The sequence below is a fragment of the Cololabis saira genome, chromosome 2 (assembly GCF_033807715.1).
Source record: "Cololabis saira isolate AMF1-May2022 chromosome 2, fColSai1.1, whole genome shotgun sequence".
Lineage (NCBI taxonomy): Eukaryota > Metazoa > Chordata > Actinopteri > Beloniformes > Belonidae > Cololabis > Cololabis saira.
In genome coordinates, this window is record NC_084588.1 from 55,870,216 (window position 1) to 55,887,462 (window position 17,247).

General features: G+C 46.8%; 1 protein-coding gene across 1 annotated transcript; it reads right to left on the bottom strand.

The window, feature by feature from the left end:
- Positions 1-2,185: 2,185 nt before the first annotated feature.
- On the bottom strand, positions 2,186-16,196 carry LOC133418588 (ras-related protein Rab-11A). The gene is made up of 5 exons (XM_061707360.1): positions 16,058-16,196; positions 12,681-12,876; positions 12,233-12,426; positions 10,051-10,131; positions 2,186-3,692 (listed from the first exon to the last, which is right to left on the bottom strand). Exons 1-5 carry the CDS (start codon positions 16,095-16,097, stop codon positions 3,559-3,561), a joined length of 645 nt encoding a protein of 214 aa, XP_061563344.1. The 5' UTR covers positions 16,098-16,196; the 3' UTR covers positions 2,186-3,558.
- Between the last annotated feature and the right edge of the window lie 1,051 nt (positions 16,197-17,247).

Below are 17,247 nucleotides of genomic sequence, written 5' to 3' on the forward strand. Positions count from 1 at the left end.
TAAATAAAAGACTGGGATAGAATTAAAGAAGGCCTCATGAGGGAGGTACAGCAGAGCAGAGCTCTACAGCCTGCTTGTTACATCGTCCTGCTGAATATCTGCCGCTCTCTGTCCTGAGAACATTATTACCTTAGAAAAGGGCAGGGGGATGGCTGGGGGCCCCTCCTTATCTGTGTCTGGTACAGCATGGTACTTTTCAGTGAAAGTCAGAGGAATGCACCTCCGTTTCACATAGAGAAACATTTAGTTTAGTTTTGTTTAGCATTTAGTTAACAGCACATGGAGTTTACATATTCAGTTTGATTTTAAATTATTCTTTATATAACAATATCTATGATGATACCCATAGATATAATCTATATTTATATATATCTATGATGATACCCATAGATATAATCTATATTTATATATATCTATGATACCCATAGATATAATCTATATTTATATATATCTATGATGGTACCAGCTTCTGCTGAGCTCTGCTCCACGCCCCGCCCAGTGTGTAGTGTAGTTCTTTAGTGTGAAGGGTTCCTACCATGCTCCTCAAAGTTACATAGAGCCAGTGAAGGTGATACAGAATATTATGATATTGATATTATTATTATTATTATTATTATTATTATTATTATTATTATTATTATTATATTATCCCTCAGACCATCACAGAGGTTAAACCTTAATTAAACATTAATCAAACATTAAACCTGGTGGAAGTTGATGTTCCATCACAATGATGATGATGATGAAATATTAGATTAAGGTGTAAAGTTATAAAGTGCTGCTTTAACTTTAATTGTGAATTAAAGAGGAATTAAACCAGGCAGGAATAAAGTTTATTACGGTGCACTTTATTATTAAGATGGACTGATAACTTAAGATATAGACAACATTGTACAATTCACCGTCTGTACAAAACATAAAACCATAAGAACTTCAGAATTACAGATTCAATACTTTATAAAAAATTAAAAAAAGGAATCATAACAGTTTCAAATAAAACACACAAACATCGGAGGTTTGAGAACCCGAGCAGATTCAGAGTCTGCAGACCCGCCGTCTACCGCTACACCCCTACAGGGGCCCCTGGGGGCCACCAGGGCTAGTGGGGGGTCCTGGGGGCCACCAGGGCTAGTGGGGGGTCCTGGGGGCCACCAGGGCTAGTGGGGGGTCCTGGGGGCCACCAGGGGGCCCTGGGGGCCACCAGGGGGCCCTGGGGGCCACCAGGGCTAGTGGGGGGTCCTGGGGTCACCGGGGGGCCACCAGGGCTACCGGGGCCACCGGGGGGCCACCAGGGCTAGTGGGGGGTCCTGGGGGCCACCAGGGCTACCGGGGGGCCCCTGGGGGCCACCAGGGCTACTGGGGGCCACCAGGGCTACCGGGGGCCCCTGGGGCTACCGGGGGCCCCTGGGGGCCACCAGGGCTACCGGGGCCACCAGGGCTACCGGGGGCCCCTGGGGGCCACCAGGGCTACCGGGGGCCCCTGGGGGCCACCAGGGCTACCGGGGCTACCGGGGGGCCACCATGATCTACTAAGGCGACTCAACGTGAAGCGACGTGTTGGAGACGAGGCAGCAGGTGAGAGTCATGTGACTGATGGTTATAGACCGGACAGGTGAGGGGGCGGGGCCTCAGGTGAGGGGGCGGGGCTCCAGGTGAGGGGGCGGGGCTCCAGGTGAGGGGGCGGGGCTCCAGGTGAGGGGGCGGGGCCGCAGGTGAGGGGGCGGGGCCTCAGGTGAGGGGGCGGGGCTCCAGGTGAGGGGGCGGGGCTCCAGGTGAGGGGGCGGGGCTCCAGGTGAGGGGGCGGGGCTCCAGGTGAGGGGGCGGGGCCGCAGGTGAGGGGGCGGGGCTCCAGGTGAGGGGGCGGGGCTCCAGGTGAGGGGGCGGGGCCGCAGGTGAGGGGGCGGGGCCTCAGGTGAGGGGGCGGAGCTAAGCAGCTGGGGGGGCGGGGCTAAGCGGGTGAGGGGGCGGGGCCTCAGGTGAGGGGGCGGGGCTCCAGGTGAGGGGGCGGAGCTAAGCAGCTGAGGGGGCGGGGCTAAGCAGCTGAGGGGGCGGGGCTAAGCGGGTGAGGGGGCGGAGCCTCAGGTGAGGGGGCGGGGCTCCAGGTGAGGGGCGGAGCTAAGCAGCTGAGGGGGCGGGGCTAAGCGGGTGAGGGGGCGGGGCCTCAGGTGAGGAGGCGGAGCTAAGCAGCTGAGGGGGCGGGGCTAAGCGGGTGAGGGGGCGGGGCCTCAGGTGAGGGGGCGGGGCCTCAGGTGAGGGGGCGGGACCTCGGGTGAGGGGGCGGGGCTAAGCGGGTGAGGGGGCGGGGCCTCAGGTGAGGGGGCGGGGCTAAGCGGGTGCTGGGAACCTTCAGAGCATGTGATGTGATTCATATTCACACAAGAAATGAGAGGAGGAACGGAGGTGAAGGAGAAACAAGGAGGTGAAGGAGAAACAAGGAGGTGAAGGAGAAACAAGGAGGTGAAGGAGAAACAAGGAGGTGAAGGAGAAACAAGGAGGTGAAGGATTAACATTCATAATCAGACATTTCGGTGCCGCAGCTTCATGAATCTAAAGCTTGAGTTAAGGTTCTGCGTTAAACCAACGCAGAGCACACGCCGTCACCGTGACGTCGCCGTGACACCGTCGCCGTGACGCCGTCGCCGTGACGCCGTCGCCGTGACGCGACGCCGTCGCCGTGACACCGTCGCCGTAACGCCGTCGCCGTAATGCCGTCGCCGTGAGACCGTTGCCGTGACGCTGTCGCCGTGACGACGTCGCCGTGACGCCGTCGCCACGACGCCGTCGCCACGACGCTGTCGTGAACCTTCGGACTTCTCCGTCACTCCATTTCTCCGCGGTGCAGTTCCCCCCGTGACCGCTAATTCACCATCTTTTCCTGAATGGTTTATCCGACTTTGTCCGGTCAAAGTGGACAACTATTGTGCAAAAAACCAAAACAAAAAAAATCACCCACAACACGAAGAAAAGAGGCTGAAAGTTCACGACTGTTTCAAACCGGAAACAGGAAATGCGTTGCTACCAAGAACCAATCACAGCCCTCTCGTCTGCGTGTGGTCTGCGTCGCCTCCACGAGTAGTTATAATTTTCGGGAGGAGCAGGTCGGTGACGGCGTCAGCGACGGCGTCAGCGACGGCGTCAGCGACGGTGTCAGTGACGGCGTCAGCGACGGCGTCGGTCACGGCGTCAGCGACGGTGTCGGTCACGGCGTCAGCGACGGCGTGTGCTACGCGTCGACCCGTATCACACGCCGTCGATTTGACGCAGAACCAGAACTCAGGCTTACGGTGATTTGAAACTGCTGTCCTGCAGAACCTAAAGAGGGGGGGCAGTCCTTCAGGGGTCGGGACCAGGACCAGGACCAGGACCAGGGTCCCCACCAGGACCAGGACCAGGACCAGGACCAGGACCAGGACCAGGACCAGGGTCCCCACCAGGACCAGGACCAGGACCAGGACCAGGGACCAGGGACCAGGACCAGGACCAGGACCAGGACCAGGACCAGGGTCCCCACCAGGACCAGGACCAGGACCAGGACCAGGGTCCCCACCAGGACCAGGACTAGATGTTCTGGCAGCACTGCATCTTTGGCTTGTTCTCCGTGGGCTGGACCTGGATGTTGACCACGTTGTTGCTGGGAGACTCTCCGTCCTGACGCTCAGACATCTGTTTCTGGGACACGATCCGGTAGATCTCTGTGGGGGAGAGACCGGGTCAGGACTAGACCTGGACCTGGACCATCGGTACTGGACTACTGTAACAGCCTGCTCATCAGTATCAACTACTGTAACAGCCTGCTCATCAGTATCAACTACTGTAACAGCCTGCTCATTAGTACTGGACTACTGTAACAGCCTGCTCATCAGTACTGGACTACTGTAACAGCCTGCTCATCAGTATCAACTACTGTAACAGCCTGCTCATCAGTACTGGACTACTGTAACAGCCTGCTCATCAGTACTGGACTACTGTAACAGCCTGCTCATCAGTACTGGACTACTGTAACAGCCTGCTCATCAGTACTGGACTACTGTAACAGCCTGCTCATCAGTACTGGACTACTGTAACAGCCTGCTCATCAGTATCAACTACTGTAACAGCCTGCTCATCAGTACTGGACTACTGTAACAGCCTGCTCATCAGTACTGGACTACTGTAACAGCCTGCTCATCAGTACTGGACTACTGTAACAGCCTGCTCATCAGTACTGGACTACTGTAACAGCCTGCTCATCAGTACTGGACTACTGTAACAGCCTGCTCATCAGTACTGGACTACTGTAACAGCCTGCTCATCAGTACTGGACTACTGTAACAGCCTGCTCATCAGTACTGGACTACTGTAACAGCCTGCTCATCAGTATCAACTACTGTAACAGCCTGCTCATCAGTACTGGACTACTGTAACAGCCTGCTCATCAGTATCAACTACTGTAACAGCCTGCTCATCAGTACTGGACTACTGTAACAGCCTGCTCATCAGTACTGGACTACTGTAACAGCCTGCTCATCAGTATCTACTACTGTAACAGCCTGCTCATCAGTATCAACTACTGTAACAGCCTGCTCATCAGTACTGGACTACTGTAACAGCCTGCTCATCAGTATCGACTACTGTAACAGCCTGCTCATCAGTACTGGACTACTGTAACAGCCTGCTCATCAGTACTGGACTACTGTAACAGCCTGCTCATCAGTACTGGACTACTGTAACAGCCTGCTCATCAGTATCTACTACTGTAACAGCCTGCTCATCAGTACTGGACTACTGTAACAGCCTGCTCATCAGTACTGGACTACTGTAACAGCCTGCTCATCAGTACTGGACTACTGTAACAGCCTGCTCATCAGTATCTACTACTGTAACAGCCTGCTCATCAGTATCAACTACTGTAACAGCCTGCTCATCAGTACTGGACTACTGTAACAGCCTGCTCATCAGTATCGACTACTGTAACAGCCTGCTCATCAGTATCGACTACTGTAACAGCCTGCTCATCAGTACTGGACTACTGTAACAGCCTGCTCATCAGTACTGGACTACTGTAACAGCCTGCTCATCAGTATCAACTACTGTAACAGCCTGCTCATCAGTATCAACTACTGTAACCGCCTGCTCATCAGTACTGGACTACTGTAACAGCCTGCTCATCAGTATCAACTACTGTAACAGCCTGCTCATCAGTATCAACTACTGTAACAGCCTGCTCATCAGTACTGGACTACTGTAACAGCCTGCTCATCAGTATCTACTACTGTAACAGCCTGCTCATCAGTATCAACTACTGTAACAGCCTGCTCATCAGTACTGGACTACTGTAACAGCCTGCTCATCAGTATCGACTACTGTAACAGCCTGCTCATCAGTACTGGACTACTGTAACAGCCTGCTCATCAGTACTGGACTACTGTAACAGCCTGCTCATCAGTATCTACTACTGTAACAGCCTGCTCATCAGTACTGGACTACTGTAACAGCCTGCTCATCAGTACTGGACTACTGTAACAGCCTGCTCATCAGTATCTACTACTGTAACAGCCTGCTCATCAGTATCAACTACTGTAACAGCCTGCTCATCAGTATCAACTACTGTAACAGCCTGCTCATCAGTACTGGACTACTGTAACAGCCTGCTCATCAGTACCGGACTACTGTAACAGCCTGCTCATCAGTACCGGACTACTGTAACAGCCTGCTCATCAGTACTGGACTACTGTAACAGCCTGCTCATCAGTACTGGACTACTGTAACAGCCTGCTCATCAGTATCTACTACTGTAACAGCCTGCTCATCAGTACTGGACTACTGTAACAGCCTGCTCATCAGTACTGGACTACTGTAACAGCCTGCTCATCAGTACTGGACTACTGTAACAGCCTGCTCATCAGTATCTACTACTGTAACAGCCTGCTCATCAGTATCAACTACTGTAACAGCCTGCTCATCAGTACTGGACTACTGTAACAGCCTGCTCATCAGTATCGACTACTGTAACAGCCTGCTCATCAGTATCGACTACTGTAACAGCCTGCTCATCAGTACTGGACTACTGTAACAGCCTGCTCATCAGTACTGGACTACTGTAACAGCCTGCTCATCAGTATCAACTACTGTAACAGCCTGCTCATCAGTATCAACTACTGTAACCGCCTGCTCATCAGTACTGGACTACTGTAACAGCCTGCTCATCAGTATCAACTACTGTAACAGCCTGCTCATCAGTATCAACTACTGTAACAGCCTGCTCATCAGTACTGGACTACTGTAACAGCCTGCTCATCAGTATCTACTACTGTAACAGCCTGCTCATCAGTACTGGACTACTGTAACAGCCTGCTCATCAGTACTGGACTACTGTAACAGCCTGCTCATCAGTATCGACTACTGTAACAGCCTGCTCATCAGTACTGGACTACTGTAACAGCCTGCTCATCAGTACTGGACTACTGTAACAGCCTGCTCATCAGTATCTACTACTGTAACAGCCTGCTCATCAGTACTGGACTACTGTAACAGCCTGCTCATCAGTACTGGACTACTGTAACAGCCTGCTCATCAGTATCTACTACTGTAACAGCCTGCTCATCAGTATCAACTACTGTAACAGCCTGCTCATCAGTATCAACTACTGTAACAGCCTGCTCATCAGTACTGGACTACTGTAACAGCCTGCTCATCAGTACCGGACTACTGTAACAGCCTGCTCATCAGTACCGGACTACTGTAACAGCCTGCTCATCAGTACTGGACTACTGTAACAGCCTGCTCATCAGTACTGGACTACTGTAACAGCCTGCTCATCAGTATCTACTACTGTAACAGCCTGCTCATCAGTACTGGACTACTGTAACAGCCTGCTCATCAGTACTGGACTACTGTAACAGCCTGCTCATCAGTACTGGACTACTGTAACAGCCTGCTCATCAGTATCTACTACTGTAACAGCCTGCTCATCAGTATCAACTACTGTAACAGCCTGCTCATCAGTACTGGACTACTGTAACAGCCTGCTCATCAGTATCGACTACTGTAACAGCCTGCTCATCAGTATCGACTACTGTAACAGCCTGCTCATCAGTACTGGACTACTGTAACAGCCTGCTCATCAGTACTGGACTACTGTAACAGCCTGCTCATCAGTATCAACTACTGTAACAGCCTGCTCATCAGTATCAACTACTGTAACCGCCTGCTCATCAGTACTGGACTACTGTAACAGCCTGCTCATCAGTATCAACTACTGTAACAGCCTGCTCATCAGTATCAACTACTGTAACAGCCTGCTCATCAGTACTGGACTACTGTAACAGCCTGCTCATCAGTATCTACTACTGTAACAGCCTGCTCATCAGTATCAACTACTGTAACAGCCTGCTCATCAGTACTGGACTACTGTAACAGCCTGCTCATCAGTACTGGACTACTGTAACAGCCTGCTCATCAGTATCGACTACTGTAACAGCCTGCTCATCAGTACTGGACTACTGTAACAGCCTGCTCATCAGTACTGGACTACTGTAACAGCCTGCTCATCAGTATCTACTACTGTAACAGCCTGCTCATCAGTACTGGACTACTGTAACAGCCTGCTCATCAGTATCGACTACTGTAACAGCCTGCTCATCAGTACTGGACTACTGTAACAGCCTGCTCATCAGTACTGGACTACTGTAACAGCCTGCTCATCAGTACTGGACTACTGTAACAGCCTGCTCATCAGTATCTACTACTGTAACAGCCTGCTCATCAGTATCAACTACTGTAACAGCCTGCTCATCAGTATCAACTACTGTAACAGCCTGCTCATCAGTATCAACTACTGTAACAGCCTGCTCATCAGTACTGGACTACTGTAACAGCCTGCTCATCAGTACCGGACTACTGTAACAGCCTGCTCATCAGTACCGGACTACTGTAACAGCCTGCTCATCAGTACCGGACTACTGTAACAGCCTGCTCATCAGTACCGGACTACTGTAACAGCCTGCTCATCAGTATCTGCTACTGTAACAGCCTGCTCATCAGTACTGGACTACTGTAACAGCCTGCTCATCAGTACCGGACTACTGTAACAGCCTGCTCATCAGTACTGGACTACTGTAACAGCCTGCTCATCAGTACTGGACTACTGTAACAGCCTGCTCATCAGTACTGGACTACTGTAACAGCCTGCTCATCAGTATCAACTACTGTAACAGCCTGCTCATCAGTACTGGACTACTGTAACAGCCTGCTCATCAGTATCAACTACTGTAACAGCCTGCTCATCAGTACTGGACTACTGTAACAGCCTGCTCATCAGTATCAACTACTGTAACAGCCTGCTCATCAGTATCTACTACTGTAACAGCCTGCTCATCAGTACTGGACTACTGTAACAGCCTGCTCATCAGTACTGGACTACTGTAACAGCCTGCTCATCAGTATCAACTACTGTAACAGCCTGCTCATCAGTATCAACTACTGTAACAGCCTGCTCATCAGTACTGGACTACTGTAACAGCCTGCTCATCAGTACTGGACTACTGTAACAGCCTGCTCATCAGTACTGGACTACTGTAACAGCCTGCTCATCAGTATCAACTACTGTAACAGCCTGCTCATCGGTACTGGACTACTGTAACAGCCTGCTCATCAGTACTGGACTACTGTAACAGCCTGCTCATCAGTATCAACTACTGTAACAGCCTGCTCATCAGTACTGGACTACTGTAACAGCCTGCTCATCAGTACTGGACTACTGTAACAGCCTGCTCATCAGTACTGGACTACTGTAACAGCCTGCTCATCAGTATCTGCTACTGTAACAGCCTGCTCATCAGTATCAACTACTGTAACAGCCTGCTCATCAGTACTGGACTACTGTAACAGCCTGCTCATCAGTATCTACTACTGTAACAGCCTGCTCATCAGTATCAACTACTGTAACAGCCTGCTCATCAGTACTGGACTACTGTAACAGCCTGCTCATCAGTATCTACTACTGTAACAGCCTGCTCATCAGTATCAACTACTGTAACAGCCTGCTCATCAGTACTGGACTACTGTAACAGCCTGCTCATCAGTATCAACTACTGTAACAGCCTGCTCATCAGTATCAACTGCTGTAACAGCCTGCTCATCAGTACTGGACTACTGTAACAGCCTGCTCATCAGTATCTACTACTGTAACAGCCTGCTCATCAGTATCAACTACTGTAACAGCCTGCTCATCAGTATCAACTACTGTAACAGCCTGCTCATCAGTATCAACTACTGTAACAGCCTGCTCATCAGTATCAACTACTGTAACAGCCTGCTCATCAGTATCAACTACTGTAACAGCCTGCTCATCAGTATCAACTACTGTAACAGCCTGCTCATCAGTATCAACTACTGTAACAGCCTGCTCATCAGTATCTACTACTGTAACAGCCTGCTCATCAGTACTGGACTACTGTAACAGCCTGCTCATCAGTACTGGACTACTGTAACAGCCTGCTCATCAGTACTGGACTACTGTAACAGCCTGCTCATCAGTACTGGACTACTGTAACAGCCTGCTCATCAGTACTGGACTACTGTAACAGCCTGCTCATCAGTACTGGACTACTGTAACAGCCTGCTCATCAGTACTGGACTACTGTAACAGCCTGCTCATCAGTATCTGCTACTGTAACAGCCTGCTCATCAGTACTGGACTACTGTAACAGCCTGCTCATCGGTACTGGACTACTGTAACAGCCTGCTCATCAGTACTGGACTACTGTAACAGCCTGCTCATCAGTACTGGACTACTGTAACAGCCTGCTCATCAGTACTGGACTACTGTAACAGCCTGCTCATCAGTATCAACTACTGTAACAGCCTGCTCATCAGTATCAACTACTGTAACAGCCTGCTCATCAGTATCAACTACTGTAACAGCCTGCTCATCAGTATCTACTACTGTAACAGCCTGCTCATCAGTACTGGACTACTGTAACAGCCTGCTCATCAGTACTGGACTACTGTAACAGCCTGCTCATCAGTACTGGACTACTGTAACAGCCTGCTCATCAGTACTGGACTGACCTGTCAGGATTGTCTGAAACGCCGTCTCCACGTTAGTTGAATCCAGCGCTGACGTCTCCAGGAAGGACAGACCGTTCTTCTCTGGGGAGGAAGAGGAAGTTAGACGGTGACCTCTGACCCCTGACCCCCCCTGCAGGTCACATCCATGTCTCCTCCTCCTCCCACCGAGCTGCCAAACGTCAACGTCGCCGCCATATTGGATGTTCAAGACTGTAAACTAATACAAGTAAATGGACTTATTTTCATAAAGCATCTTTCTACAAAGAAATGTACGTTTTACGTCTCATTTATTCATTCACACATTCACCTTTTTCCTCTTTTTATCTCTTTTTTACTTTTTTCCCCTCTTTTTTCTCTTTTTTTCTATTTTTACCTTTTTCCTTCTTTTATTTATTTCCTATTTTTTTCCTTTTTTCCTCTTTTTTCCTCTTTTTTTCTCCTTTTTTCCTATTTTTTCTTCTTTTTCTCTTTTTTCCTTATTTTCATAAAGCGTCTTTCTACAAATAAATGTACGTTTTACGTCTCATTTATTCATTCACACATGCACTTTTTTCGTCCTTTTTTCTTTTTTATTCCTCTTTTTTTCCTCCTTTTTTCCCCTCTTTTTTCTCTCTTTTCTTCATCTTTTTTTCCTCTTTGTTCCTCTTTTTTAATTTTTTCCTCTTTTCTTTTTTCTTTTTTTCCCTCTTTTTTCAATTTTTTCCTTTTTTTCAACTTTTTCCTATTTTTCTCCTATTTTTTCTCTTTTTTTCCTCTTTTTTCCTTATTTTCATAAAGCGTCTTTCTACAAAGAAATGTACGTTTTACGTCTCATTTATTCATTCACACACACACTTTTCGTCCTTTTTTCTTTTTTATTCCTATTTTTTCCTCCTTTTTTCCCCTCTTTTTTCTGCTTTTTTTCTCTTTTCTTCATCTTTTTTTCCTCTTTTTTAATTTTTTTCCTCTTTTCCGTATTTTTTTAATTTTTTTTCCTTTTTTCAACTTTTTCCTATTTTTCTCCTATTTTTTCTCTTTTTTTCCTCCTTTTTTCATATTTTTTTCCTCTTTTTTTCTCCTTTTTTCATATTTTTTTCCTCTTTTTTTCTCCTTTTTTCATATTTTTTTCCTCTTTTTTTCTCCTTTTTTCTCCTTTTTTCATATTTTTCTCTTTTTTCCTTATTTTCATAAAGCGCTTTTCTACAAAGAAATGTACGTTTTACGTCTCATTTATTCATTCACACACGCACTAATATACTTGGAAACAGTTAGGACCAAATATAATATATTTAATTTTCCCAGATGGTAAATATAAGAACTTTATTGATCCCACATAGGAGTAATTCATGTTCTATCAGCTATAGACAACAAAACTATTTATATCCCCCTCACAAAAACAAGAACGTTATTTTTGTCTGAAAAATGGTTCCAATAGGTTATTTTGTTATAAAATAAGAACAATCCAAGGCACTCTTCTTCAAATATAAGATGATTTTTTAAAATCTTCTACATGAAATAGCCATTTCAAATAAAGGCTTTTTATAATTGAAGAAGAGTGTCTTGGATTCTTCTTATTTTTTGACATCCTTTTTTCCACCAAAGAGCACCTTCGTTACATGACTTATGTTATTTTGATACTTAAAACATTTTAAATATGTTTTGTTGATGAGAAAATATGTTTCTCTATTTTTCTTATTTTTGTGAGAAAAATTTGGAAAAAAGAGGAAAAAAAGAGAAAAAAAGAGGAAAAAATGACGTGTGTGAATGAATAAATGAGACTTAAAACGTACATTTCTTTGTAGAAAGATGCTTTATGAAAATGAGGAAAAATGAGGAGAAAAAGAGGAAAAAATTAGAAAAAAAGGAAAAAAGGGAGGAAAAAAATTGAAAGAATGAGGGAAAAAAGAGGAAAGAGGAAAAAATTATGTGTGTGAATGAATAAATGAGACGTAAAACGTACATTTCTTTGTAGAAAGATGCTTTATGAAAATAAGTCCATTTACTTGTATTAGTTTACAGTCTTGAACATCCAACATGGCGGCGACGCTGACGTACGGCTCAGCACTGGATGGGAGGATACGTTTATATGTCTGTGCAGGACGGCTAACCCCTTGACCCCCTGACCCCCCCGTGACCTCTGACCCCCCCGTGAACCCCGTGACCCCCGGCCCCCGTGACCCCCCCGCCCCCCGTGACCTCTGACCTGCGAAGGCGCGGGCCTCGTCGGCGGGCACCGCCCTCAGGTGCCGCAGGTCGCTCTTGTTTCCCACCAGCATGATGACGATGTTTCCGTCGGCGTGATCTCGCAGCTCCTTCAGCCAGCGCTCCACGTTCTCGTAGGTCAGGTGCTTCGCGATGTCGTAGACCAGCAGGGCCCCCACCGCGCCGCGGTAGTAGCTAAGAAGAGACACAGCCGTTAGCAGGGCCCGCGCCGCGGTAGTAGCTAACGAAGAAACACAGCCGTTAGCAGGGCCCCCACCGCGCCGCGGTAGTAGCTAAGAAGAGACACAGCTGTTAGCAGGGCCCCCACCGCGCCGCGGTAGTAGCTAAGAAGAGACACAGCCGTTAGCAGGGCCCCCACCGCGCCGCGGTAGTAGCTAGCGAAAAGACACAGCCGTTAGCAGGGCGCGGTAGCGGTAGCGGCTACTCACGCGGAGGTGATAGCGCGGTAGCGCTCCTGTCCCGCCGTGTCCCAGATCTGGGCCTTCACCGTCCTCCCGTCCACCGCTATGCTACGTGTAGCGAACTCCACGCCGATCGTGCTCTTGCTCTCCAGGTTGAACTCGTTCCTCGTGAAGCGAGACAGAAGGTTGGACTTCCCCACGCCGGAGTCCCCGATGAGGACGACTGGGGACAGAGAGACATGTTAGCTAGCTGTTCCCCACGCCGGAGTCCCCGATGAGGACGACTGGGGACAGAGAGACATGTTAGCTAGCTGTTCCCCACGCCGGAGTCCCCGATGAGGACGACTGGGGACAGACAGAGACATGTTAGCTAGCTCGTCCCCACGCCGGAGTCCCCGATGAGGACGACTGGGGACAGACAGAGACATGTTAGCTAGCTCGTCCCCACGCCGGAGTCCCCGATGAGGACGACTGGGGACAGACAGACATGTTAGCTAGCTGTTCCCCACGCTGGAGTCCCCGATGAGGACGACTGGAGACAGAGACATGTTAGCTAGCTCGTCCCCACGCCGGAGTCCCCGATGAGGACGACTGGGGACAGACAGAGACATGTTAGCTAGCTCCTTCCCACGCCGGAGTCCCCGATGAGGACGACTGGGGACAGAGAGAGACATGTTAGCTAGCTGTTCCCCACGCCGGAGTCCCCGATGAGGACGACTGGGGACAGAGAGACATGTTAGCTAGCTGTTCCCCACGCCGGAGTCCCCGATGAGGACGACTGGGGACAGACAGAGACATGTTAGCTAGCTGTTCCCCACGCCGGAGTCCCCGATGAGGACGACTGGGGACAGACAGAGACATGTTAGCTAGCTCCTTCCCACGCCGGAGTCCCCGATGAGGACGACTGGGGACAGACAGAGACATGTTAGCTAGCTGTTCCCCACGCCGGAGTCCCCGATGAGGACGACTGGGGACAGACAGAGACATGTTAGCTAGCTGTTCCCCACGCCGGAGTCCCCGATGAGGACGACTGGGGGACAGACATTTTATCACCATGGTTACAGTAGAACTAGATAATGATGAGGACGACTGGGGACACGGGGACAGAGACATGTGTGGTAAATATTAGGTGAGAATTTTAATATTTCCATTTATTTCAGACACTTTTCTTCTGCAATTCAAACAAACAATGAAGGTGAATTTTGGAACTGAATAAATATGTTACAGTATATTTATCTCTGTAAACTTACAAACCCAATTCCAAAAAAGTTGGGACACTGTACAAATTGTGAATAAAAATAGAATGCAGTTATGTGGAAGTTTCAAATTTCAATATTGTATTCAGAATACAACATAGATGACACACCAAATGTTCAAACTGAGGAAATGAATAATTTTAAGGTTAAAATATGTTGTTTTTCAATTTCATGGCATCAACACATCTCAGAAAAGTTGGGACAGGAAGCAATAAGAGGCTGGGAAAGTTAAATGTACATATAGTTTATGTATGTATATATATATATATATATATATATATATATATATATATATACATATATATATATATATATATATATTAGAGTTGTCCCGATCCGATCACGTGATTGCAGACTCGATCCGGACTCGGACGTTATGGGCCGATCAGGAATCGGATATATATATATATATATATATATATATATATATATATATATATATATATATATATCAGGGTTTCTGTTGTCCGGTAATTGCCGGACTTTGTCCGGTAAAATATGCCGAAGTCCGGTATTTTATAATCTCTCCGGTCAAAATGTCTGGTGAAAATACTCACTGGCGCCGACATCCGCGTGTGCGTTGATTTATGGTTCCGCGTCGCACCGACGCAGAGCCTACAGCGTAGGGTTCGCGGCGACGCGCACCCTTCGCCAGACCCTACGTTGAAGGCTCTGCGTTGGTGTGACGCGGGACCATAAATCAACGCACACGTGGAGTAGTGGGCTCGGAGCGGCAGCCATGCACCGCATGCGCGGAGAGCACGCCTGTTTGTTTTGAAGCTGAAGCAGCCCTATGCTATCATGTCTGTTGTGTGGAATTACTTCAGAGTGAACGAGGAGAACAATGCTGTCGCAAACTGTAAGATTTGTCAAATGGGGATTTCGAGGGGTGGCAAGGACAAAGCTGCTTTTAACACCACAAACAAAGTTGTTCTACTTCTAATGTGAAGACATTTTTTTTATACTGACTTAAGAATGTTCAAGCTGCCTACCTCCTATGTGCTCAGTTTACAGTACACATGTTAAAATATAATAAAAGGGTCATCCTGCATAATTTTCTTTTCTCTTCTTCATTTTTTATTGTTTTATAAAAGTATCGGATCAGGACTCGGTATCGGCAAGTCCTCAAAATCAAAGGACTCGGACTCGGGGGCAAAAAAACCTGATCGGGACATCCCTAATATATACACATATATATATATATATATATATATATATATATATATATATATATATATATATGTGTGTGTGTGTGACAGCAGGGAGGACTCGGGCTTCACCTCCAGTTGGGAATTGGGAATTAAAAGTTGCGTTCCGTATTGAACCAATACGGACATTTATCATTATGCTCTTATTTATTGACGTCATAATAAACAGGTGAAGGTCTGAACATTTGAATATATTGCAAAACTTAATTCGTAGTAAATTCAACTTAAGGTGAAACAAATATATTATTTCCCACTTCATTCAAAGTGAGATATTTCAAGCCTTTATTTTTTATAATTTTGGTGATGATGGCTCACAGTTTATGAAAACCCCAAATAAAAAATCTCAAAAAATGTGATTTTATGAAATCAATAAACAATTCCATCATCAAAATTATAACAAATAAAGGTTTAACATATCTTGCTTTGAATGTACAGTAATAAGACTAGGTTATATATTAGTTTCACCTTTTAAGTTGAATTATTGAAATAAATTAACTTTTACACCATATTCTAGTTGAATTATTGAAATAAATTAATGATTTTCTGTCTGTACAGTCATGCAGGTTCAAAGCTATTTAAGCACTTTAAACTTTAAATCAAAGCATTTTGTTTTTTCATATAAAATAAACACATTTTTATGCAGTCTAGAAGTTTTGGGGCTTGTTTTGGCTCCTGTGCTGCAGAAATCAGGGGTCTCTTATTTCTAATTCTGAATCTGAACCCTGACTCCACCAGCTGGACATGTTAACAGTTACGGTGATTTATGGTTCCGCGTTTAATCAACGCAGAACTACGGCGTTACACCGACGTCGTAGGCTCTGCGTCGGTGTAACGCAGAACCATAAATGACCGTTAGCCGCCGTTAGCTCCTGTCTCTCCCTGACAGCAGCTAACGGCTAATAGAACCAGAACCAGGACCAGAACAGAACCGGGCCGGTACCTTTGAACAGGTAGTCGTACTCGTCGTCCCGGGCGCCCATCGTCCTGACCAGAACCAGAACCAGAACCAGAACCAGAACAGAACCAGAACCAGAACTGCAGGTCCAGATGTGAAGCTGCTGCAGACGGAGCTTCTTCTTCTCCGGTACCAGAGCCGGGATCAGCCGCCACAGCGCCGCCCGCCCTGGCGGCCACCGCCGGTACTGCAGACGGAGCCTCTTTTTTTTAATTTTTTTTTATTGAAAGACAAGATGCAAACAGCACAATCCACCGCCAGGGGGAGACATACATTCATCGGCGGAAAATCAGGACACAATGAAACAATGAACTACAAAAATATATTGAAAAGAGCACATAAACTTAGGGTCTTGATGGCCTTTGCATTGGTGGAGAGACTAATGGTTCTAATGTATTGTTTGACCTCATTTTCAAAAATACAAAAGAGAGGCTTTTGATTAGTATACCGGGATTTATGTATAAACCATTTTGTCTAAAGTATAATAAGATTATTAATATAAAATTGATTTTTTTTTTACAGATGGATAGTCAATGAAGCCAAACAATACATGTTGAAAGCAAAGGGAGAAATGTGGTTCAACACAAACACAAATCAAATTACAGATATGGACCATAATGTTGTAGTGAAAGAGCAACTAAATGAAAAACATCTTCATTGATCCTTCACAGAAATAACAGGCAGTGTCTATGTCTTTGTTGAAGCGTTTGAGAAACATTTTACATGGGTAAACTCTGTGAATTATTTTAAAAGATACTTCTTTCATCTTATTTGTAATTAAGTATTTTGCAGGTAACGACCAAATCTTTTTCCAATCAAGATAGTTAACAAGGTTATTCCAATAAGAAACCACATAAGGAATTGATACAACATCCTTCTGAAACAATGCACGTTGTAGCGACCCAGTTGATCTGACGTCATTAAATAATCCAGCCGTTCACGCCCCTCTCAATGCAACCAATGAGCACACGCCAACACCCCTGCAAATTACTTCAAAACACACCCATCCACTCTTGTCAGATCCGCGGTAAAACCCGGACCGGATCTAATTTTTGTATACTGGAATACACAGTCGGGGATCGGGAGTGGAATGACCGGAATTCCGGGGTTATATGGAATGGACTGAAATACAAAGAAACAAACGGAAACTTGTGTTGTGTCTTGTCTGAATAATT